The 24,115-nt window shown below is 40.8% G+C and overlaps 1 protein-coding gene across 4 annotated transcripts in view; it reads right to left on the bottom strand.

Annotated features, from left to right (window-relative positions):
- atxn10 (ataxin 10) overlaps positions 1-24,115 on the bottom strand; it is a 350,575-nt gene that overhangs the window by 271,774 nt on the left and 54,686 nt on the right. For 3 of the 4 annotated variants that reach the window (XM_068051268.1, XM_068051271.1, XM_068051269.1), the window contains exons 4-6: positions 22,182-22,278; positions 14,480-14,647; positions 548-628 (exon numbers count right to left, since the gene is read on the bottom strand). In XM_068051268.1, coding sequence (XP_067907369.1) covers positions 548-628; positions 14,480-14,647; positions 22,182-22,278 — 346 coding nt within the window. The remainder of the gene's footprint in view (positions 1-547; positions 629-14,479; positions 14,648-22,181; positions 22,279-24,115) is intronic. The other variant, XM_068051270.1, reaches the window with a different exon arrangement.

Below are 24,115 nucleotides of genomic sequence, written 5' to 3'. Positions count from 1 at the left end.
TGTCCCTAGTGGCACAGGCACTATTTAGATATCCCCAAATGGGCACATGCTTTGGCAGGGTCAGCAAAGGTCACAAGAGGGTGTGAAGAATTCAGGCCCTTGAACTGTTGTCAGTCACTACTTACTCCTGCATAGTCTTATTGCCAATAATTATTGTTCAAGGAACAAAACTCCTAGTATGTATGGAAAAACAGCAAAAAGAAAAAGATCGAATTTCTGAGCTAAAATGATGGCCAGGTAATGGTGGGTGGAGTAGCCTGATTTGGGTAATCACCCTATTTGCAATGGAGGTGTGAAATTGCACCTTCCAAGATCAACCTGACTCAAGCATTAATTTGGTGCCCACAGGGGAAGTTATCTCTAACCAGGAAACTTGAAAAGCACACTTTTTCAGTAAATTAGGAAAAGCATCCAGATTTCTAAGAATTTGACTGAGCTATTTTTAAAATTAGTGTTAAATAACATCCAGATATGGAACAACCAGGACTTAAAACAGCTAGGGCCAAAAATTTGAAAAGCAACAATCCAAACTGGATTTTTATCCTACCTTTCTTGATTGTTCAATTTAGTGTACATAGCAGCCACTAAATCTGGACATTTGAAAAACTGGTCTGTTACAATCAGAAACCTGAAAAGAGAACATTAAACTCCTGTTAAGTTGTAAGATTTTAACATTTCAGCATGATATTCTTCAATAATAGACCTCAAGATCCTACAAACAAGAAAGAACACAGTCACAATTGAATTTAATGCCTTTCAGGACATTTGCAATAAAAACTTTGGATCACATAATGCACATAGTTGAAACAAGTACAGAAATTACCTGCAACCAATTTACAGGAAACTAAGTAAGAGATTTGTTATGGTATTGTTTACATTTCTCATGTCCATAATATTTAAATATCTCTGGAACACACCAGCACCATTCCCTCGAATTTCCCTTCGCTGTGCGTGGCACTGTGCAGTCCCTTTAAGATTGCCATGCATGCGCACATCTTAAAGAGACCGCTGTTTGCTGCGCGGGGGACACACAGGCCACGCACAAATTCCCACGTGCTGTGCAGCCACACAGCTTAGAGGGAAGCGTTGCACACCACATGAATAATTGTTTGTGAAGTTAGGTTTTCAAAGCAACAAAAATGTTTTACTTGGCCTTAAAGGAGGCTTCAACTCCTCTGATCAAATGAATGAATGTTTAAAATGTTACCCAGTTTTTCGTCAGAGTCTATCATTTAAAGTTACAAATTTGTTATCACTAAGCTTTTTTTCTGCAATATTACTTAAGTTGTTGCACCTTAAATCAAATCATTATCACAGTAATTCCACATTTCCTCTTGTTGCCTCGGATTCTTTTGTTAATCACCTTAAATATGTGCACTCATTTTTTCAGTGGACCTAGGCACCAAAATGGGGCCAGATTAGACAATATCAATTTCTAGTCTAAAATCATTTAGATAAACTGGCTCCAGCATCGCTGAGATGAGAGATAATGGGGGGGGGGGGGGTCATTGAGGGAAAAAAAAGAAGCCATCAGAGCCAGGGGTGTCAATCCTGACTGTAAGCTATTGAATTTTTCTTGGAAGTTCAAGTACATGGATATCAGATCATGGTCAGCTGCAACATACGTTGGGGCAGTAGTTTGCCGACAATGTCTCGGCTTAGAATTGAACACCAGCCATTTGGCGAGGTACTGCTGTGCTGCTAGAAACCCTGGAAAACTCTGCCGGTGCAAGTTACCACCTTTAGGAGAGATGGGGAGAAAACTGAAAAGTAAGAATGAGCATCGTAGGTACCGGGAGCTAAGAGTGAGCAAGAAAATATCCCATTTTGGCACCACACCTCAGAAATGTCACAAAGATGGTAGCTTCAGTCTGCAGGCCAGATGTTTCAAGGAAAAAGTCACTTCGTATTTAAAGTACTAGGTATAGAGATATGGACAAATATCCAAATATGAAACTACTGTCATGGCCTAAACTATTTCTTTTCAGTAACACCAATCAATACAAAAACTAATTCACCATAAAAGTTAAACAAGCACACAACAGAAACTGCAAAAGTTATTTAACAAGGAATAAAACCTGCCCAAGCACTGTACCTGAAGCACAGAAACCATTTATTGACTTAGTAACTGCAATATATAATCCTTTAATTTTTCAGAAGCAAAATCCTCTTTTCGGCACCTTCTCGTTGTAAAAATATTAAATAAGAACAAGAAGTCACTGTTGTTGGTCAAAATTATATTGTAGCTTTATTGTTAATGCATCTTTATGCAATGGATTTTTTGTTGTGATATACAAGTCAAATGTATGGAAAGGGTCTTTTTGTTGAAGTGGGTGTACAGTGAATGTATCCATGTACTATTGCATATATATCACACTTCTTTGCAGTCAGGGAAACACCATTACGCAGTTAGGCACCAAAGTCATGTACAACTTGGATCCAGGTTAGTTCAAGGAAAGCAAACTACCTTTGCCCTGTAATTTATGAAAGAAAACTGGTAACCTATCAAACTAGAAAAACACACAATTCTGCATCATTCAAGACCTCGATGTGTGCAAAACTAATGTTGACCATATCATAACTATCCTCCTTGGGGATCTTTAGGTTTGAGTTGACTCCAACATGACATGCCTGCCAATCGGAGATGAAGAACAAAGTCAAACTTCTAAGGCAGAGTCAGTAATCTGATACTTCAGCTAAGTGGGTCGCTAGTACTCCAAGGTACTGTTGATGATTGCCCAGCCAGCCTTGCTCATTAACAGAACCTGGAGAGTAAATGTCTCACTGCCAGCTGGGATTTTTTTTTTAAAACCAGACTGGGCAAGCAGCAGGAAGCTCATTAGTCTTCTGTGCTGATAAACTATGCCATTTTAGCTGATTAAACTACAGCAAAAACCTTGTTCACACTTGGGAAGTCCTTAAACCAGAGCGTTCGTCAACCTGTGGCTATATTCTTTGGACTGGTGTAAGTGAAAAGTGTCCCTATGGGGAGAGCATGCCTCTGTAATTGGACAAAAAGTAACTAATTCCGTGGATTTCTCTGCAGTTTGATTTAGAGGCTTTTAAGCATACTGATGCATTTTGTCTATGTTACATTGGTCAAAAACTGAAAAAAAATGTACTTATATTTTAAATTTAAAAATAAATTGATGGAAAAAACATTTTATATGCCCCTCAATTATTCCAATTGAATAATTACATATTATGTCCGAGAGACCAAAATGACCGCCTCATTGTACGGCAGGTACTGGTATGAAACCGGAAGGTGGTGGCGTAGTGGTATTGTCACTGAACTAGTAACCCAGAGACCCAGGGTATTGCTCTGGGGACATGGGTTCGAATCCCACCAGAATAATTTTTAATTATTTTAGTTTGTTTCATCATTCATTTTTTTACCATGTGCCTACCCACTGTTTTTATTCATGTTTGTGCTTTGGGCCAGGGCTGTTCATTTTTCTGTCAATTAACACCCTCTCTGCACTAACGCTTTGTCTTTCAACACACCATTAACATACCATTTGCCTTTGCTGCATGACCTTCTGGTCAGTTATTCTCGGTGACCCTCTGCCCCATCAACACCTTGCCCTTTGTTATCTCTTGCCCCACCCCTGCTTTATTTGCTTAAAACGTATTAAATTTCTAACCTTTGCCAGTTCTGATGAAGGGTCACTGACCTGAAACGTTAACTCTGCTTCGCTCTCCACGGATGCTGCCAGACCTGCTGAGTATTTCCAGCATTTCTTGTTTTTATTTCAGATTTCCAGCATCTGCAGTATTTTACTTTTATTATAGCAGTAGGACTTATATTGTTGGAGCCACATTTACAAATATAATCGCCTCTTTTAAAATCTGCTGTAAAATTCCTAGGTGCTCTGACGTAACACTTCGGTATGCACGGTATCAAAATATAGTGCGGTGGTTGCAAGCTCCAAGTGGCAAGGCAAGCTCTTCACAAAGCTTACCAGGATTCAGTGCTATCAAATTGGTGGCTTCACGTCATGTACCTTTTGCAATATATAAACTGCAGCATAACATGATCATTACTCAATGGAATAAAGTTTACCAAAATGTTACAACAGGATATTAACCATGTTAGTAGATTTCTGTTCCTGAGCCCTGGCTGCAGAATAGAAGTTTAAAGCTAATCCTAAAATGACAGATCCGATCAAGAGGAAAGCAGCAACCATCACTGATAAACACAAGCTTAAAGCAACACATACAAGCTTAAAGATAATAAACTTCAAAGGGAGATCAGAGGAATAAAAAACATTGATTGTTTTAACAAAATCTCAAGATTTTTTTGCCTCTACATGCCATAATTTGAATAAGTGAACATCCATTTGAAAAAAAAGTAGCTCAATACAACCAAATCAATACTAGCTTGATAAGAGATCTGTGGCAGTATATTTAGTGGGCAGGTAGTGCTATGTTCTTAGTAAGCCATTTCCCAAAGTTGGCACAAAACGTGTCTTGTACCATTTGAAGGAAACCAAGTTGAGAACTGCACAGGAATTTTCAATATACTGGCCACATTGATGTCAACTGGCTATCAGCAAGTTCTGGAATACAAATTTACAAAGTCTGTAACTAAATATAATTTAGGGAACAGCAGCAAGTTACAATAGAGTCTTTTTTTTCAGTGTCAGCTGTGGTTCCTTTCACTTTTGCCTCGGAATCAGAAGGTTGTGGATTCAAGCCCCACTTCAGGATTTGAGGTCAAAAATGAAGGCTGATACTCCATTGCAGTACCAAGGGAGTGGTGCACTGTGGTTAGCACCACAGCCTCACAGCTCCAGGGACCCGGGTTCGATTCTGGGTACTGCCTGTGCGGAGTTTGCAAGTTCTCCCTGTGTCTGCATGGGTTTTCGCCGGGTGCTCCGGTTTCCTCCCACATCCAAAAGATTTGCAGGTGATAGGTAAATTGGCCGTTGTAAATTGCCTCTAGTGTAGGGAGGTGATGGGGAATATGGGATTACTGTAGAGTTAGTATAAATGGGTGGTTGTTGGTCGGCACAGACTCGGTGGGCCGAAGGGCCTGTTTCAGTGCTGTATCTCTAAATAAATAAAATAAAAAATAAAAAATAAATAAGTGCTGCAGATTCATTCCCCCATTCTTTAAAAGCAGCTTAAAAATAATCATCTGGAAAACTGAAAGTGAAAATTACTTTATGATTGAAAAAAATTAAAAGGTGAGAAGGAATCTAGCCAGGGTAGAATGGAACCAAAGACTGACAAGAAGAGCTGGATCGGAACAATGGGTATCTTGAAGGAAGAGATGCTTCAGGGACAGACTAGTACATTCCAACAATGACAAAGGTAACGAAACCAAAAAGCAGGGCTCCTGAAGTGACGAGGGAGATAGAGATCATGATGAAACAAAAAAAAAAGAGGGTGTATGATGCATGTCAGGTGAATTCTTCAAGTGAGAACCAGGCTACATACAATAAAGTGAGAGGGGAGGTGAAGTGGAAAATAAGACTGGCAAAGAGAGAATATGAGAATGGAATGGTAGTCAACATAAAAGGGAACCCAAAAATCTTCTACCGGCATATAAATAGTGAGAAGTCGTAACAGGTGGAATGAAACCTATTAGGAACAAAGAGGGTAATGTATGCTTAGAGGTGCAAGACAAGGCTAATTATACTTATTGAGTAGTTTGTCTCAGTGCTCACTAAGGAAGTGGAATCTGACAAACTATTGGTAGAGGCAGTGAGAGTAGAGGCAATGGGTAGGGTAAAAATTGAGATGAGGGAGGCACTAAAATGGCAGGCTATATTTTGGGTAGGTAAGCACCTGGTCCGGATGGCTTTCATCCCAGGTTGCTAAAGGAAGTAGGGATAGAGATAGCAGAAGGGCTTGCCATAATCTTCTAATCTTCCCTGGATACAGGGGAGGTGCCAGAGGATTGGAGAGTGAGGATGATATGAACTGCCTGCAACAGGACATAGATAGGCTAGCAGAATAAGCAGACAGGGGGCAGACAGAATTTACACTGACAAGTGTGAGGTGATGCATTTTATCAGAAGGAATAGGAAGAGGCAATATATACTTAATGGCACAATTCTAAAGAGTGTGCAGGAACAGAAGGATCTGCATCGATCTTTGAAGGTGGGAGGACACATGGAGAGTGGTTAGTAAAGCATATGGGATCTTGGGTTTCATAAATAAAGGCATTGAGTAAAAAAGCAGGGAAGTTATGCTGAATCTTTATAAAGCTCTGGTTAGGTCCCAACTAGAGTTCTGGTCACCACACTTTAGGAAGGATGTGAGGGTCCTTGAGAGGGGGCAGAGGAGATTTACAAGAATGATTCCAGGGATGGGGGATTTTAGTTACAAGGTTAGTTTGGAAAAGCTGAGTTGTTCTCCTTAGAACAAGGGTGATTAAGAGGAGATTTAATAGACATGTACAAGATTATGACAGGCTTAGATAGGTTAGACAAGGAAAAACTGTTCCCATTAACTAATGGTACAAGGACTATGGGATACAAATTGAAGGTTTTGAGCAAAAGATGCAGGGTGAATGTGAGGAAGAACTTTTTCTTTTTTACACAGCGAGTGGTAATGACCTGGAACTCAGTGCCCACGAGGGTGGTGGAAGCAGAGACAAAGACATCAAAAGGAAATTGGATGGTCAATTGAAGGAAATAGACTTGCAGGGCCATGGGGATTAAGCAGGGAGTGGGACTGACTGGTTAGCTCCATGGATAGCCGGCATGGACTCAATAGGCCAAATGGCCTCCTGCTGTTCTGTAAATGACTATGACTTTTTATATAAAGCAAGCCCTGATTGCAACCAAGTAAATGAACTAGAGCTTTTCAGTCAGTGGTGGGAAATCAAATATTTATGCAATGTTATGCTAAATCTAATCTACAAAGAAATTAGAAAAATCTATGACAATTCTACTCTAAGTATTCAAAGGGCATAAGTATTTCAATTCAGTAATGTGTAGTAGTAATGAACTTGGATGTTTTCAGAAACAAACATTCAGTGAAAGTTTAGATGCATTGTCATCGTGAATCATGGCAAATGGAAAAAGGCTATGGATAAAAAGACTTATATTTACCTGGTGTCTTTCATGACCTTAGGACGTCCCAAAGCGTTTTACAGCCAATAAAGTACCTTTGAAGTGTAGTCACTGTTGTAATGCAGGAAACAGGGCAGCCAATTTGCACACAGCAAGCTCCCACAAACAGCAATGTGTTAATGACTAGATAATCTGTTTTTGTGATGTTGATTATGGGGTAAATTGTGGCCAGAATCTCCTAACCCAACATCCTTCTGACTTTGCTGTCATCACTATTTTGAGGAACCCTCACTGTTTCTGCCACTCTACCATGTACGGCCTGCGGTCATGGAATCTGCGGGATGCGTGGCAAGCATATTGTGTGAGCTTGTTGAATGTTCTGTTCGGCGTACTTTCCCTGGTTGCAAAGCTTGTTTCCTTTTTTGAGACAGACTGAGGGGTACCGGAACAGACTGTGAGGAACTGGGACAGTCTGTCCTAACAGAAACTGAAACAAAAACTTCAAGTTTCTGGGGAAACTGAAAGTGGGTGGAACCAGATTAAAAAAAAATAAGAGCCATTAGAGCTCAGATGGCAGGAGGGTGCAGTGCAGGTAGGTTGAAGGAAGTGAAGGCTGGATCCAGGAGCTGTTTCTGTTACTTAGGGTAACTGATTAACAAGGCCCGGTCATACAATGCACAGGGCTGTCACCGAAGGGCTCGGGTAAAGGTAGAACTAGTGAATCCATGTCATCAGGCCTGTTGTGAGCAGAGCTGAGAAGGTTCTGGAGGGGTGAGCCATTTTGGGTGAAGACTGTACCCGCGGAGTTCAACATTGAAAGGGAACTGCTGTCAGATGAGAATTGGTGGTTGCATGTTGGAAGAAAGGAGTTGGAGGTCTACCTGAGGAAGTTCAGAGCTTTCAAGAACTTTGTGCTGTAACTGGTGTCATAAATACTGAGTGCACTGCCCAGTAAATCTGAGAGATCTATCTTCGCTGTATCCGATAGTTACTGTGCAATTTGTAATATATATATTGATTCTGATTGGTCTATTAATTTCTGTTTAATTTACGTTAATTTTTGGTTTTATTGTTCAAAAAGTTATAAAAGCAAAATCTTGTCCCTTTGGTTTCTCTATTTGGCGTCATTCGGTAAATTCGGTTCTTTTCGTTTGTTGATCTCCATGGAGATCATAACAATGCACGCAGCTTGAACACACAATAGAGTATTCTCAGCCCACCCACATTCCAGTAGGAAGGGAACATTTCTTGGAAGTGGGAAAAAAAAACTTATTTTGAATTGGTAATCAAGAATTCTAATTCAATTAATACACACTGCTCCATAAACTTGGATTTTAAAAAATTACAAGAAAAATGTTGGAATACCAACAGAACAGAACAAAACTTAGTCAGAAAATAAAATTCTTTGGCCATTGTATAGTTTAAATATGACAGAAAAGAGCATTTTCAGTTGGCAATTTATGTTTCCATTCCCGCAATTTCAGTGGCACAAAATCACAGCTGATTTTAATAGAACTGAAAAACAAAAGGGAGTTTAAAAATATCAAAACTGGTGCTCCTCTGGTGCCTCAGTGTGCTTATCCAGTAAATAGCTGAGCCATAAACACCACGAAAGTCTCAGCTTCGATTACCATCTTAGCTAGATTAGCCGAGGCACTATAATTACCCATGCCTCTGAGGAGACAAATCAGCGACCACTCTCAATCCTATTGCAATTCAGTGACTCCTGCTCGCATAGAGAACATATCTGTGTGTTAGTGAATGCATTGAAGTCTTAAATGGATTCAGCTGTAATGCCCTGCACAGTTGAAAAGCCCATGACATTCACCAGCTGGCCTCAAACATGGGTTAGGAGCAGGGTAATTAAAATGTTTTCAATCGTGGTAGTGTAACAGTAAGTGTTATAACAAGAGTATAACCACAGGGCAGGACTAGAAGTATTAATTACAATTGATAGTTTAAACAGGTATTTTTAATTTAATTTAAATCAAACATAGCATTAAACATCCAAATTAAGTAATTAATTAAATAGAATAGAGATGGCTGGGCAGGCGATGTGCTGCAGCTGTAGTATGTGGAAGCTGGTGGACGCCGGTGCAATCCACGGTGGCCACATCTGCAGCAAGTGTTGGCTGCTCGAGGACTTGCGGCTCAGAGTTGACGAGCTGGAGTCGGAGCTGCGGACACTGCGACACATCCGGGAGGGGGAGAGTTACCTGGACACTGTGTTTCAGGAGGCAGTCACACCCCTTAGATTAATTACATCAAATTTGGACCGTGGTCACGGACAGGAGGGTGTGACTGCAAGTCAATCAGATGTTGGGATCCAGAATTTAGCTTTGGAGGAGCCTCAGCCAGTGCCCTTATCCAATAGATACAAGGTTCTTGCTCCCGGTGTGGAAGAGGGCACAGACTGCATGGAGGATGAGCAAACTGACCACAGCACCATGATTCAGAGTGCCATTCAAGTGGGGGGAGAAAACAGAAATGTAGTAGTAATAGGGAATAGCATAGTTAGGGGAATAGATACTGTTCTATGCAGCAAAGTCAGGGAGTCCCAAAGGCTGTGTCGCCTACCTGGTGCCAAGGTTAAGGACATCTCTTCTGGGCTGGAGAGGAACTTGGAGTGGGAGGGGAAGGATCCAGTTGTCGTGGTCCACGTAGGTACCAATGACATAGGCAAGACTAGGAAAGAGGTTCTGCTGAGGGTCTATGAGCAGCTATGGACTAAATTAAAAAGCAAAACCTCAAAGGTAATAATCTCCGGATTACTACCTGAGCCACGTGCAAATTGGCGTAGGGTAAATAAGATGAGAGAGGTAAACGCGTGGCTCAAAGATTGGTGTGGTAGAAATAGGTTCCGATTCATGGGGCACTGGCACCAGTACTGGGGAAGGAGAGAGCTGTTCCGTTGGGACGGGCTTCATTTGAACAAATTCGAGGGCGGTCGGGGGGGGGGGGGGGGGGGGAGGGTTCAATTGAAGGGAAGTTTAAAAAATCAAAAAGAAACAAGAGAGCAGAGGTGCAGGGTAGTCAAGAGGCAAACGGTAATCCAAGTGTGACAGGAAGGGGCAGAAAATATAAGCAGAAGAGTTCAGCAGAAATTAGAACCAGAGTGAGTATTAATGGTAAAAAAAAGACAAAGCTTAAGGCTCTTTATCTGAATTCACACAGCATTTGTAACAAGATAGATGAGTAGATGGCACAAATAGAAATAAATGAATACGACTTGATAGCTATTACAGAGACGTGGTTGCAGGGTGACCAAGACTGGGAAGTCAACATTCAAGGGTATTCGACGTTCCGGAAAAATAGGCAAAAAGGAAAAGGAGGTCGGGTAGCTTTGATAATAAAGGAAGATATCAGTGCGGTAGTGAGTAGTGAATAAGGTGCAATAGATCATGATGTGGAATCAGTTTGGGTGTAAATAAGGAATAGCAAGGGGAAGAAGTTCCGGGTTGGAGATGTCTATAGGCCCCCGAAGAGTTGCCTCACTGCAGGACAAAGTATAAATCGGAAAATAATGGAAGGTCATGGGGAATTTTAATCTGCATATTGACTGGACAAATCAGATTGGTAGAGGTAACATGGAAGACGAATTAGTAGAGTGCATCAGGGCTTGTTAATTAGAGCAATATGTTGTAGAACCTACCCAGAAACAGGCTATTTTAGATCTAGTAATGTGTAATGAGGTAGGATTAATAAGAGATATCATAGTTAAGGATCCTCTAGGGGGTAGCGATCACAACATGGTAGAATTTCAAATTCAGTTTGAGGGCCAGCAACTCGGGTCTCAAACCAGTGTCCTCAACTTAAACAAAGGCAATTACAGAGGTATGAAGAAAGAGTTGTCTGAAGCGGGCTGAGAAAATAGACTAAGGGGAGGGTCAGTGAATGAGCAGTGGCAGACATTGAAGCAGATATTTCATAATGCTCAGCAAAAATTTATCCCGGTCAAAAAGGACTTGGTGAGAAGGATGAACCACCCGTGGTTAACAAAGGTGGTCAAGGAGAGTATCCAATCAAAAACTAAGGCATACAAAGTGGCGAAAACTAGTGGTAGGCCAGAGGATTGGGAATTGTTTTTAGGAACCAGCAGCGGATGACTAAAAAGCTAATAAAGAGGGAGAAAATTGATTATGAAAGTAAATTGGCAAGAAATATAAAAACAAACAGCAAGAGCTTCTACGGGTATATAAAAAGAGAGTAGCTAAAGTGAGCATGGGACCCTTGGAGGATGTGACTGGAGAATTGATAACAGGGAACAGGGAAATGGCAGATCATTTAAACCAATATTTTGCATCGGTCTTCACGGTGAAGGACACTATTAACATCTCACAGATATCAGATAAGCAAGAAGCTGATGGGAGGAAAGATCTGGTAACAGTCTCTATCACGAGCGACAAAGTATTTGACAAACTAATGGGACTAAAGGCAGACAAGTTGCCAGGACCTGATGACCTGCATCTAAGGGTTTTAAAGGAAGTGGCTGCAGAGATAGTGGAGGCATTGGTCGAAATACTCCAGAACTCCAGGAGGGTACCAGCGGATTGGAAAACCTCTAGGGTGACGCCCGTTCAAGAAGGGAGGGAGACAAAAAGCAGGAAATATAGGCCAGTCAGCTTAACATCGGTCATTGGGAAAATGTTAGAGTCAATTATTAAGGAGGAAATAGCAGGACATTTAGAAAAGCTTAACGCAATCAGAGTCAACATGGTTTTGTGAAAGGGAAATCATGTTTGACAAATTTGCTAGAGTTCTTTGAGGATATAACAAGCAGAGTTGATAAAGGGGAACTGGTAGATGTAGTGTATTTGGATTTCCAGAAGGCATTTGATGAGGTGCCACATAAAAGATTATTGCACAAGATAGGAGCTCACAGTACTGGGGGTAATATATTAGCATGGATTGAGGATTGGTTAACTCACAGAAGACAGAGAGTCGGGATTAATGGATCTTTTTTAGGTTGGAAAGATGTAACTAGTGGAGTGTCACAAGGATCAGTCCTAGGGCCTCAATTATTTACTATCTATATTCATGACTTGGAGGAGGGGGCAGAGTGTAATATTTCCAAATTTGCTGATGATACAAAAATAGGTGGGAGGGCATGTTGTGATGAGGACATAACGAATCTTCAAGGGGATATAGATAGGTTGAGTGAGTGGGCAAAAACTTGGCAGATGCAGTCTAATGTGGGAAAGTGTGAGGTCATGCACTTTGGTAGGAAGAATCAAAAGGCAGATTATTTAAATGAAGAGACACTCCAAAAAAAGTGCAGCACAGAGGGATCTGGTGTTCTTGTGCATGAAATACAAAAAGTTAGCATGCAGCTGCAGCAAGTAATTAAGGCGGCAAATGGAATTTTGGCCTTTATTGCTAGGGGGTTGGAATTTAAAAATAGGGAAGTCTTGTTACAACTGTACAGGGTGTTGGTGAGGCCGCACCTGGAGTACTGTGTACAGTTTTGGTCCCCGTATTTAAGAAAGGATATACTGGCATTGGAGGCAATTCAAAAAGAGATTCACTTGACTGATTCCTGGGATGAAGGTGCAGTGGTTAGCACCGCAGCCTTACAGCTCCAGTGACCCGGGTTCAATTCTGGGTACTGCCTGTGTGGAGTTTGCAAGTTCTCCCTGTGTCTGCGTGGGTTTCCTCCGGGTGCTCCGGTTTCCTCCCACATGCCAAAAGACTTGCAGGTTGATAGGTTAATTGGCCATTATAAATTGTCACTAGTATAGGTAGAACGTAGGGATAGGTGGGTATGTGGTAGGAATATGGAAATAGTGTAGGATTAGTATAAATGGGTGGTTGATGGTCGGCACAGACTTGGTGGGCCGAAGGGCCTGTTTCAGTGCTGTATCTCTAAACTAAACTAAACTAAACATTTATCAAGAATGGCTAAACAGGTTAGGCCTTTATTCATTAGAGTTTAGAAGAATGACAGGTGATCTTATTGAAACGTACAAGATTCTGAGGGGGCTTGACAGGGTAGATGTTGAGAAGATGTTTCCACAAGTGGGGGAATCTTGAACTAGGGGACATAGTTACAGAATAAGGGGATACTCATTTCAAACTGAGATGCGAAGGCAGCGATTTACTTGTACTTCTTTCAATGCAGTCTACTGTATTTGCTGCTCACAATGTGCTCTCCTCTACATTGGGGAGACCAAACGCAGACTGGGTGACCGCTTTGCGGAACACCTCCGCTCAGTCCGCAAGCAGGACCCTGAGCTTCCGGTTGCTTGCCATTTCAACACTCCCCCCTGCTCTCATCTCTATCCTGGGCTTGCTGCAGTGTTCCAGTGAACATCAACGCAAGCTCGAGGAACAGCATCTCATTTACCGATTAGGCACACTACAGCCTGCCGGACTGAACATTGAGTTCAATAATTTCAGAGCATGACAGGCCCCCCATTTTACCTTTATTTTTTGTTATTTTTTCTTTTTTACATTTTTTACAATTTTTTTTAATGTTTATTTCATTTCATCTTAGTTTGTTCAGTTTGCTTACCCACTGTTTTTTTTTTCATGTTTGTACTTGCTGCTGTTCAATCTTCAGTCCGTTAACACCCTATCTGTACTCATGCTTTGTCTTTCAACACACCATTAACATATTGTTTGCCTTTGCTCCATGACCTTTTGGTCAGCCATGTGGCCTTGTCCAATCTACACCTTCTCCTTTGCTATCTCTTGCCCCTCACTTGCTTATAACCTTTGACATTTCTAATATTTGCCAGTTCCGAAGAAGGGTCACTGACCCGAAACGTTAACTCTGCTTCTCTTTCCACAGATGCTGCCAGACCTACTGAGTGGTTCCAGCATATCTTGTTTTTATTTGAGATCTGAAGGAATTTCTTCTCTCAGAGGGTAGTGAATGTCTGGGATTCTCTACCCCAGAGAGTTGTGGAGGCTAGATCACTGAAAGTATTTAAAGAGGAGGTAGATTTTTGAAATATCAGGGAGTTGAGGGCTATGAGGAGCTGGCACGAAAGAGGAGTTGAGGTCTGGGGCAGATCAGCAATGATCTTATTGAATGGCAGGGCAGACGTGAGGGACCGAATGGCCTAATCCTGCTCCTATTTCTTATGTTCTTCTGGCAGTGGTACTGGACGTGACAAGTACTAAAGAAAAACTTACTCCAGCGAGGAGAAAGAGAAAAAAAATGGTTAAAAAAAGGGTGGGGGGGGTGAAGACAGGGAAATCAATTTAGGAACTCCAACTCAATTAATGGCAATAAGTTCTTGAGAATGATCAAAAGTCCAGAAATTGAAACCTGTAAGTATATACATTACTGATCAGTCTAGCACTCCTTAAAAAACAGAGCAAAAGGAGCAGAGTAATGCAGATGCTGATGCTTTAGGAGATAGATCTGCAACTGCAGGCAAGTTAAAAGTCTTAAATCTTCTTGCTCAGATTAAGAGAAAATTTTAAATGCTTCTCAAAAAAATACATACGCCCAGTCTAGTTCCGGTTCTTTCCTGCATATTTTGACGACAGTTTCAGCCAGTTCAACCCCTTTAGTGTGGCTCAATAGGTCAGCTGTTCTCTCAGCATTAAGGCAGGTGAACAGAACCATGCAGCAATAGGTAACAGCTTTCTTATCTGAATGATTCAGGTAATTCCTTAGGAGAGATGAAAAACAGAAATTTCAGCCATTGGTCCAGGAAATCAGTCTTAGCTGCATGTCATGCATGCCAAATATATTACAAGATATCTACTGTGACAGTAAATAAGTCCATGTTTTAAAAACAAGTGAAAGAAATAGCAAAGAATCAAAGATATATTCATTTCAATTAAATTACAATTTAAGAGATTGAAAAATCTACACAAAATTAATACCGAGATCTTCATAAATTACAATGCAAAATGTTTTTCTGTATTTCTAGAAGTTATTTCTTGCTGGGACCACAGCTGTGAATGCCAAAATAAGGATTTCAGAAAGTAACGAGGAAGACACTGCAGAATAGAAAACTACTCTTAACTGGATAAAAATAAAAAGAGTGCTATTAAAAAAGTATGGAGCAGCAGGAAAGTGAACTATTTTTTGGTCAGCAAAACATGGGATTTTATTCATTCAAATTTGTTAACTTTTTTTTTTAAAACAGATTTGCGAAGTACAGATATGCAAATGGAAAAGGCTTACCGATTTTTAAAAAAAGTCAGCTGACCTATACTCAACAACAATCATCACTATTTTTCACATCTAAGTGAAATGCACGGAAATGCTTCATAAAATGGATAGGGGCATGAAAGACATTGAGTAGGAATTGCAAAACTTCAGGGAGGTGATCAACGGCCTAAATCAGGAGGGTTTGAAGAAGGTTTTGAAGGTGCAGGTATTATAGAGCAAATGGCTTTAGTAAGAAAATACCAGAGTGCAGGGGGTTGATGGCTGCAGGCTCTGCCATCAACAGTGCAGCAGGGAGGATGCTGGAATGTACAGCCTGAGGAGCTTGCAGAAGTAGGATGTGGCATGCTGTGACAAAAATGAAGCAGTTCTATCTTGTTTTAGTAGAGGACCTATAAATTCAGTCACAAGTTATATGCCTGGATTTTGAATTCCATTCACCACAATAATTCTGCAGCTGGCAGTTTTTAATCAACCATTTCCTCACCTCCATCTTTAATACCCTTGTTCCCAGTAAAACCTGTACATACTCCATCCTGGTCAATTCCCTCAAGTCCAAGGGGCACAGGTATGAGCGTATCTGATGCATAACAGATTTAGCTATCAATCAAAAGAACTGGCTTCACCATGTCATGCAATCGGGCCTCACACCCCTCTGCCAAAACGTCTACTGGTGAAGGATCATCCTGAAAAGTAAAAATAACCCCTGGCCCTTTACCCCTCTACGCTGCCCCCTATATGAAGCCAAGGCATGTGCATGTTGTTCGGATACAGATCAGCCAAGACGTCTTTGAATGACAGAACAGACTCGAGGGGCTGAGTGGTCTACATCTGTTCCTATGTACGTCCAAAGAAGCGCAATGAGCTTGTGGACATGATTACGATGGAGACTATCCATTCAGCTGCTGTTTCCCCCCTTCCCCAGCAAGTCAAACTCTCCCCTAAACTCCACCCTGCTCTAGCCAAGAACCCAGTGTCTTTCTCTGGTTTCTTTCTTGCCTCCCCTTATGCATTCTCCAAGCTCCTGCTCTCTTCGCCCAATTCCGACTAAACTATAAAGGACTGTTATGACCGCTCAGGACCAGGCCCCCAATCAAAATATATGATTCCGATCGCGGTGGGAGCAACACACTGTCAATTCAGTCCCGTCGCTCCACAGGTCGCATCATATATCTTTAAGCTTTCCAAATTGGAGAAAGCAGCAGCCAAATTCAAACAATCCAGTAACCCCCGAATGAGGTGAAATAAAACCAGGTATCTTTAGATATCAACAAATTAACTATTTATTAAAAAATCTAAAATCTTAAACACCAAGATAAACCAATATCTAAAGACCTTATAACTTATTTTTAAAAACTAACTCCTACATTCACATGCATATACTCAAACTAACAGTAGTTTGGTTTTTACTTTGCTGCCCCCAAAAAATAGAAAAAACAATAAATTCTTTGCAGATTACGCTTCCGACAAATGGTCTTCTGATACAACACAGTCAAAGTTCGCTTGCAGTCTTCCAAGGTCTGATGAGAAAAGGGTCCTTCCAGAGATAGGGGTTCAGCAGTTCAGTTCGGCAGTTGTAGTATAAACTCTTTTTTCCAGTGATGAACACAGTCGATCAATAATTTGTTATTTTTTTAAGGAATTAATTTGGCCCGAAGCTTTTTAGAAGTTTGGGAGAGAAACTACCCTAGATTTAAATTGACTCAGACAGAGCTCTCCTATTTCCTTCACGTGCTGGATCTGTCTCTCAACTGTGTGTCTCTGCTAGTCAGTTTCAAAGTCAAAATGGATACACTGAAGCCTTGTTCTCCCTCTCTGTATAGTTGTTGCCAGGCAACCAGAATGCACTTTGGCTTACGGTCTCTGGAGCTTTCTGCCTTAAAGAAGTACTGATCTTTTACAGCCTTAAAGGCACACGCAATATTTCCAGAGGAGAAAAAAAAACACAGGATCATGACAGGACTCAACTTCTCTTCCTGGTCCCCAGGCTAGCTGACAATTATAAAGGATTTCCTCTTCCAAGGTACTGTCTCTCTCCATTTCAAATATACCAATCATCACCCCCATCCCCACCTTCCCCTCCTCAAACACCATTGTCGATCGCTCTGTCCTTGTAAACTACTGCCTCATCTCCAACCTCTCTTTTCTCTCCAAAGTCCATACACGTGTGGTCATCTCCCAATCTGTCCCCACCTTTCATCAACTCCATGTTTGAAGTTATACAATCAACTTTATGCCCTGCCACAGCACCTTAACATTCCTAACCAAAGCCACAATTACATCCTCTGTGACTGTAATGAATTATCCCTCTTCGCCCTCTCTGCAGCTTTTGACACAGTTGAACACACCATTGTCCTCCAAACACCCTTCACCATTGTCCAGCTCAGTGGGTCAACCCTTTCTCCAGCAATAGCTTCCTTGTACATCCCTGCACCTTAGTCTGGAGTTTCCTGGGGATCCATCCTGCATCTCCCTTTCCTCATCTACATGGTGCAGCTTGGCAACATTACCCACAGACATGGGGTCAGCTTCCACATGTATGCCAACAACAACCAGCTCTACCTCATCTTCAGCCCACACCACAAACTCCCAAAAGGGCATTCAACAAGTTGAGCTTTGAGGCAGCAAAAAGATGAATAAGGGTTTCAGCAGTGGAGGGGCTAAGATGGGGCAAAGACAGGTAATAGCAGAGGGCTCGAAAAATACTGCCTGTAAAATGGATACATATGGGACTATAGTAGAGAGCTGAAGAGGTGTCAGAATACATTGGAAACTGATCCTGCGACTGCGGACTACAGAATCATAAAATGTTAACAACACAGGAGGCCATTTAGCCCACTGTGTCCATGCTGGCTGTCAGGGTAACTCAACTGGGCCCACTCCCCCACCTTTTCCCCGCAGCCCTGTAAATCTTTTCTCTTCAGATAATTATCCAATTCCATTTTGAAAGGCATGATTGAATCTGCCTCCAGGCATTCTCACTCTCAGGCAGAGCATTCCAGATTCTAACCAATCGCTGTGTAAAAAAGTTTTGCCAATCACTTTAAATCGGTGTCCTCTGGTTCTCAACCTTTCTCCCCATGGGAACAGCTTCTCCCTATCTACTCTGTCCAGACCAGTCATGATTTTGAATACCTCTATCAAATCTCCTTTCAACCTTCTCTTCTCTCAGGAGAACAGTCCCAGCTTTGCCAATCTGTCCACGTAACTGAAGTCTCTCATCCCCAGAACCATTCTCGTAAATGCTTTTCTGCACCCTCTCCAATGCCATCACATCTTTCCTAAAGTGTGGTGCCCAGAATTAGACACAATACTTCAGTTGAGGCCGAACCAATGTTTTATAAAGGTTCACCATAACTTCCTTGCTTTTGTACTCTATGCATCTATTTATAAAACCCAGGTTCCCATATGTCTTTTTAACCACATTTTCAACCTGCCCTGCCACCTTCAACGATTTGTGTACATATACCCCCAGGTCCCTCTGCTCCTGCACCCCCTTTCGAATTGTATCCTTTATTTTACATTGCCTTTCCTCATTCTTCCTACCAAAATGTATCACTTGATACTTCTCTGCATTAAATTTCATCTGCCACGTGTCCTCTTTGAAGTCGATCACTATTCTCCTCACAGTTCCGAGTTTTGTGTCATCTGTAGATTTTGAAATTGTGCCGCACACCCAAGTCTAGGTCATTAATATAGATCAAGAAAAGCTGTGGTCCTAATACCGACCCCTGGGAAATTCCACTATACACTGTTCTCCAGTCTGAAAAACAACCTTTCACCACTACTTTCCGTTTCCTGTCACTCAGCCAACTTCGTATCCATGCTGCCACTGTTCCTTTTAATCCATGGGCTTTAACTATGCTGAAAAGCCTGTTATGTGGCATTTATCAAACATCTTTTGAAAGTCCATGGACACCACATTAACCCTCTCTGTTACCTCATCAAAAAACATAAATTAGTTAAAACACAATCTGTCCTTAACAAATCCATGCTGGCTTTCCTCAATTCATCCACATTTGTCCAAGTGACGGTTAATTTCGTCCTGGATTATCATTTCAGGAAGCTTTACCACCATGAAGGTTAAACTGACTGGCCTGTCATTACTGGCCTTTTTTGAACAAGGTTATAACATTTGCAATTTTCTCATCTGTTGGCACGACCCCTGCATCTAAACAGAACTGAACGATGATGGCCAGTGCCTCCGCAATTTCCACCGTTACTTCTCTCAGTATCCTAGGATGCATCTGATCTGATCCTGGTGACTTAACTTCAAGCACAGCCAGCCTGTTTAATACCACCTCTTGATCAAATTTTAGCCCATCCAGTGTCTCAACTACCTCCTCTTTCATTACGAATTTCATAGCATTTTCTTTCTTAGTAAAGACAGGTGCAGAGTACTCACTTCGTACCTCAGCCTCCATGCATAAATCCCCTTTTTGGTTCCTAAATCGGCCCTACACTTCCTTTTACCACCCTTTTATTTTTTATATGCCTATGGAAGACTTTTGGATTCCCTTTTATGTTCTATTCTCTTTTATTCCCTATGGAATGGAAGGAACAAAGCAGAGAACCTTGAGCTATCCCAGAGGCAACTGTGTGAGGGTAGGCAAATCTGTCAGTGGGATAAGGAGGAGTGGAACCAGTTGAGGGTTAAAGGGGGTCCACAAAAGAAAGGAGCAAAATACAGTGATTAACTTTCGCCTTTCAGCTATTAAGCCGAGGCCCCGACTGCCCCCTCAGATGGAAGTAAAAGATCCCATGGCACCATTTTGGAGAGGAGCAGGGGAGTTACCCCAGTGTCCTGGACAATATTTACCTTCAATCAAAGTCAGAAAAACAGATTATCTGGTCACAATCACACTGCTGTTTGGAGGGAGCTTGCTGTGCACAAATTGGTTACCACATTTCCAACATTACAACAGTGACCATACTTCAAAAGTACTTCATTGGCTGCAAAGCACTGAGATGTCCTGAGGTTGTGAAAGGTGCTATAGAAATGTACATCTTTCTTTTTCTTCCAACTGCATCAAATCCTGCAGGGAGGTCCAGGAGAACAAAGAGGGCAAGTGGACCTTTAATACAATCACAATGTCATTCATGACTGACTAAAGCAGTCTCTGCACTGTAGGCAGGGAGGAGATCACATTGTAAGGATTCAAACTGGGAACTTTAGAGGAGATGGGCATGGATTATGCCATTCAAAATGGGGATGGGCTATCTGTGGTTTAGTGTACAGCCTCTATTGATATTTTAAAAAATTAGTCGAGGCAAAGGATCTGATAAAGGCACAAGGACTATGTAAAGTGACAATAGATCTTACAAATGGATCTGGTGACAGGCAACCTGAAGAATTATTGGCAAATAAAAAACTGCTTAAATTTACATGAATGTTTATTCTCAATGTACCAGTATTCAAATCATTATGCATTTGAACTCCAAAGGATGCAGGCAGAAAGATTATAAGTACTATAAATTTTTCAGAAAAATAGAACTTTGATACAAGCTTAGACAGACATCTCAGACGAGTTCCTCAAATAATCCAATTCAATGACCAAACAAAAGGCAGCAGATCTGCAAGAGCTTATAGCTCACTGCTTTTAGTTTTGGCATGGTGAACTAAAGAGACAACCTACTATATAAAAAGTCATTCATATTAAATGATTCTTTTAGAACATTGGTTAAGAGCTCTAAGACTTGTTGAAGACGTGGATTCCTCCCCTAGACTCACCCCCTGCAATATCAGGCAAAATCCTACTCTAATCTCGGAATAACTTCTATGTTTAAAGCGATAGAGATGTTGGGGAATTTCACAAAGGTCACTGCATCAACCAGCCCAACCCCTGCCCCGCACCCCCTGCTGCCCCAAAAAGACAGATAACAAAGATTTCTGAGTAGTTCCAGGTGTTAGAACCAACTTGACAGAAAATGCTCATTACAGTGTTTCCTAATTTTTATTTTAGGCACACTGATCTTATGTCCATGTTAAAGAATCTAAAACCCATTAAATTTTCATACAAATCTGTTATATCTCAGCTTGGATTTGGATCTTCAAGAGATGGAGATGTGACAATTCAAAAACCTTCCGTCACTTTAAAAGGTTTAAATATTGGACGCAAGTGCTTTAATATTCTTGGCTTAACAAGCTGCTCACCAGCTCCATTAGGAGACTAAACAACTACCAGGCTGTTCAAGAGTATAATACATTTTTGATAATCATACAACTGATGCTCTCAAATTGAATTCTCACAATTAACAAATGTATTTGTGTTCGTCAAATCTCTTAAAATTGAATGTCAAAGACTGAATTACATTAAATTGAAGTTTGTGAAGTTAAACCATCCTCAATTTCAAGGATCAGTTCATTTTTTCCCTTACAGGTACTTCTGGGGAGAAATGCTGCATCAGTGATTTGCCCCCTTAGCCAAATGGAACATAAACAAATAGGTGACAGCACTTAAATAGCTCAATTATTTAAATGCTTTCTGTCTCAAATCCATAACCCCATATTATAACCTCTTGTTGGCAAAACAACAAAGCATTTTCACTTACAGGTAAAAAGGATTTATTTTGGGATGGTGTGCTTTGGGGTACTGCTGTGGTGGAATGCAAGCTTGCTGCACCAGACCATTGAGCTTTTGCACTGAACTTCAGTTAGGTATTGAACAGAGGGAGGGAGTGGAAAGAGAATAAATTAAATGGTGAATAGAGCCTGCATAGCTGTTGAACACCTGTCTGCAGACTCAGAAACAGCATTAGTCAAAGCCTCCATAAAAGGTGACCCATCTATCGTCCCAGCAAGGTAATATCTGGCCCTGAGGCAGGTTGGAAACATTTTATGGCCTCAAAATGAAAAAAAAAAAGCCAACTGTTTTGGAGAACCTGTGCAATTCATTCCCAAACACTGATGTCTCTTACCTGGATGAGCAAAACAAAATGCCTGAAATGGGCGGTTTGATATCCCACGCTGGAACAAACTGGATCAACTGATCATCTATTTAAATCAACAAATTTGGTGTAACACTCACAGGAAAAGATCTGGGAAGGCATTTTTCCACACAATATGCTTAGATTCTTCATTGCCAGCTACAAGGTTTCCAAGGAACTGAAGACCACATCGAAAAGCTAAGCAAAAGGAAGATGACATTTTTAGAACAAACTTCTGAAATACAAATTCTTCCCAAAGTATTTAATCAGCATATTTTCAAGGATTCTCAACACAGCTGCATGACTTTCAAGTATCAAATTCAAATATGCACAATATATGCAAAATATATGCAAAATATCATTTAGGAACAGCACTGATTAAACTATTGTTAATGAGACAAATGTATTCCTATTGTTGATGAAATCTTCACTCTATTTATTCCAACACCAAGGATACATTAATCTCTCTGGTCCTTAACAATCTCAAAGCTAGGCTGTTTTTTATTTTTTTTCTATATATAAGGGGAAAGAAAAACAATCCTTAGATCTTCTACCACAAACTGTGGGCTGGCCCAAGAGAGAGAGAATGAATGGGTAACCTGCACTATTGCTGCCCTGAAATAGACTGCCAGGAAGGTGAGAATGTCAAGTGTGAATCTCTATTGCTATCTGAGGTTCAGAACTCAGCACATGGAAGTGGTTTGCAAATCTTTTCCGTGTTAGATTGCCTGTATTAATTGATGCATTCTTCATAACCCTTTAATCTAGCTTCCTAAAGACAGTGTCACCTATCCAAAAGGAAATCAAATATTTTTATGAGCAAACAATATAAATGGTATATTAGCAAGTTTAAAAAAATACTGAAACCAGATGACAAACTGACAGAAATCAGATATCACAGATTCTACTGAGCTCAAGGACCCCAGTTTGAAAACCAATGGTGTACAAAGCATCGTTAACAACACCAATACCATCGATAATGAGATCTCTGAAATTTGCAAAGCCATTCATTCTATTTTCTCTTCAAAGTAGACTAACTCTGGCATTTTAAACATTCAAAAACTGGTTGGCTATCAAAGTGCAGTTTCCTAATTTGTGCTTTAGTTATCTCCAATAAGGAAAGGGGAGGGGGAAAGAGAAGAAAATTGGAGGGAAACTCAACCAGTGCCATTCTTTCAACTTGCTAGAAACAGATTCATTGTTATGGTAGATGCCTGCAACAGTCCTACATGTGGAAAACAGAATGAAGCCAATACTAGCCCAAACAGCTGGGCTACAGTATGTCTGATGTCCAGACAGTTCTGCTCTACCATCTGAAAGAGGCCAAAGACAACCTGGGAACCTCACAGAAAATGAGAGCGAAAGCAAAATTTCCATTTAAAAAAAATCAAACAACAGTTATAGTATGTGAGCTAATTGAGCACATTTAATAGTATTAAAAATACATGACTGCTGCAAGTATTTTCAGAACTTGCAGTTTTTCCTTTAAGCTCCTTGCTTTTTGATGACATGGATTGTTGCAATAGGTCATTGAATTGCTTTTCTGTAACTACAGAGAACAACTGGCCTTCATATCTATCAATTATAAAGAAAATATCTCTAGTTTAGGACATATTCAGTGAAATATCCGATCAGCAGAGGGGGACTGGGAAATTGGATGGCCAGCCCTTTTGCTAAATCACTGTCTAACCTGCCAAGCCATTAGCTTTCTTCTGGTAGTTTACACCTGTTGAATTCCTCATGTTCCTTTGGAGTGAGCGCCAATTTATGCATACATAATTATGTAAATTAGGCCATGAGCAACCACGTTGGGTGATACATCTACCCCTGTTAATCTCAGCTTAAAGTCCCCATTTAAAAGAACTGAAGAAAATCATTTTCATTTTAGTTTTCACTTAATAGTTAACATTTTCCATATGTTTTGTGGATCATGAAAACAGCAGGATCACATTACCACTATCACAGAGCAACTGTACTAGGAGTTAAACACAACAGGAAGACTTTAAAGGATACAAGATTTATGAAGACTGTCGTA

Source organism: Heterodontus francisci, chromosome 18 (genome assembly GCF_036365525.1).
Source record: "Heterodontus francisci isolate sHetFra1 chromosome 18, sHetFra1.hap1, whole genome shotgun sequence".
Taxonomy (NCBI): domain Eukaryota; kingdom Metazoa; phylum Chordata; class Chondrichthyes; order Heterodontiformes; family Heterodontidae; genus Heterodontus; species Heterodontus francisci.
The sequence above is the reverse complement of the archived record's forward strand: the minus strand, read 5'-3'. Positions and strand labels throughout refer to the sequence as shown.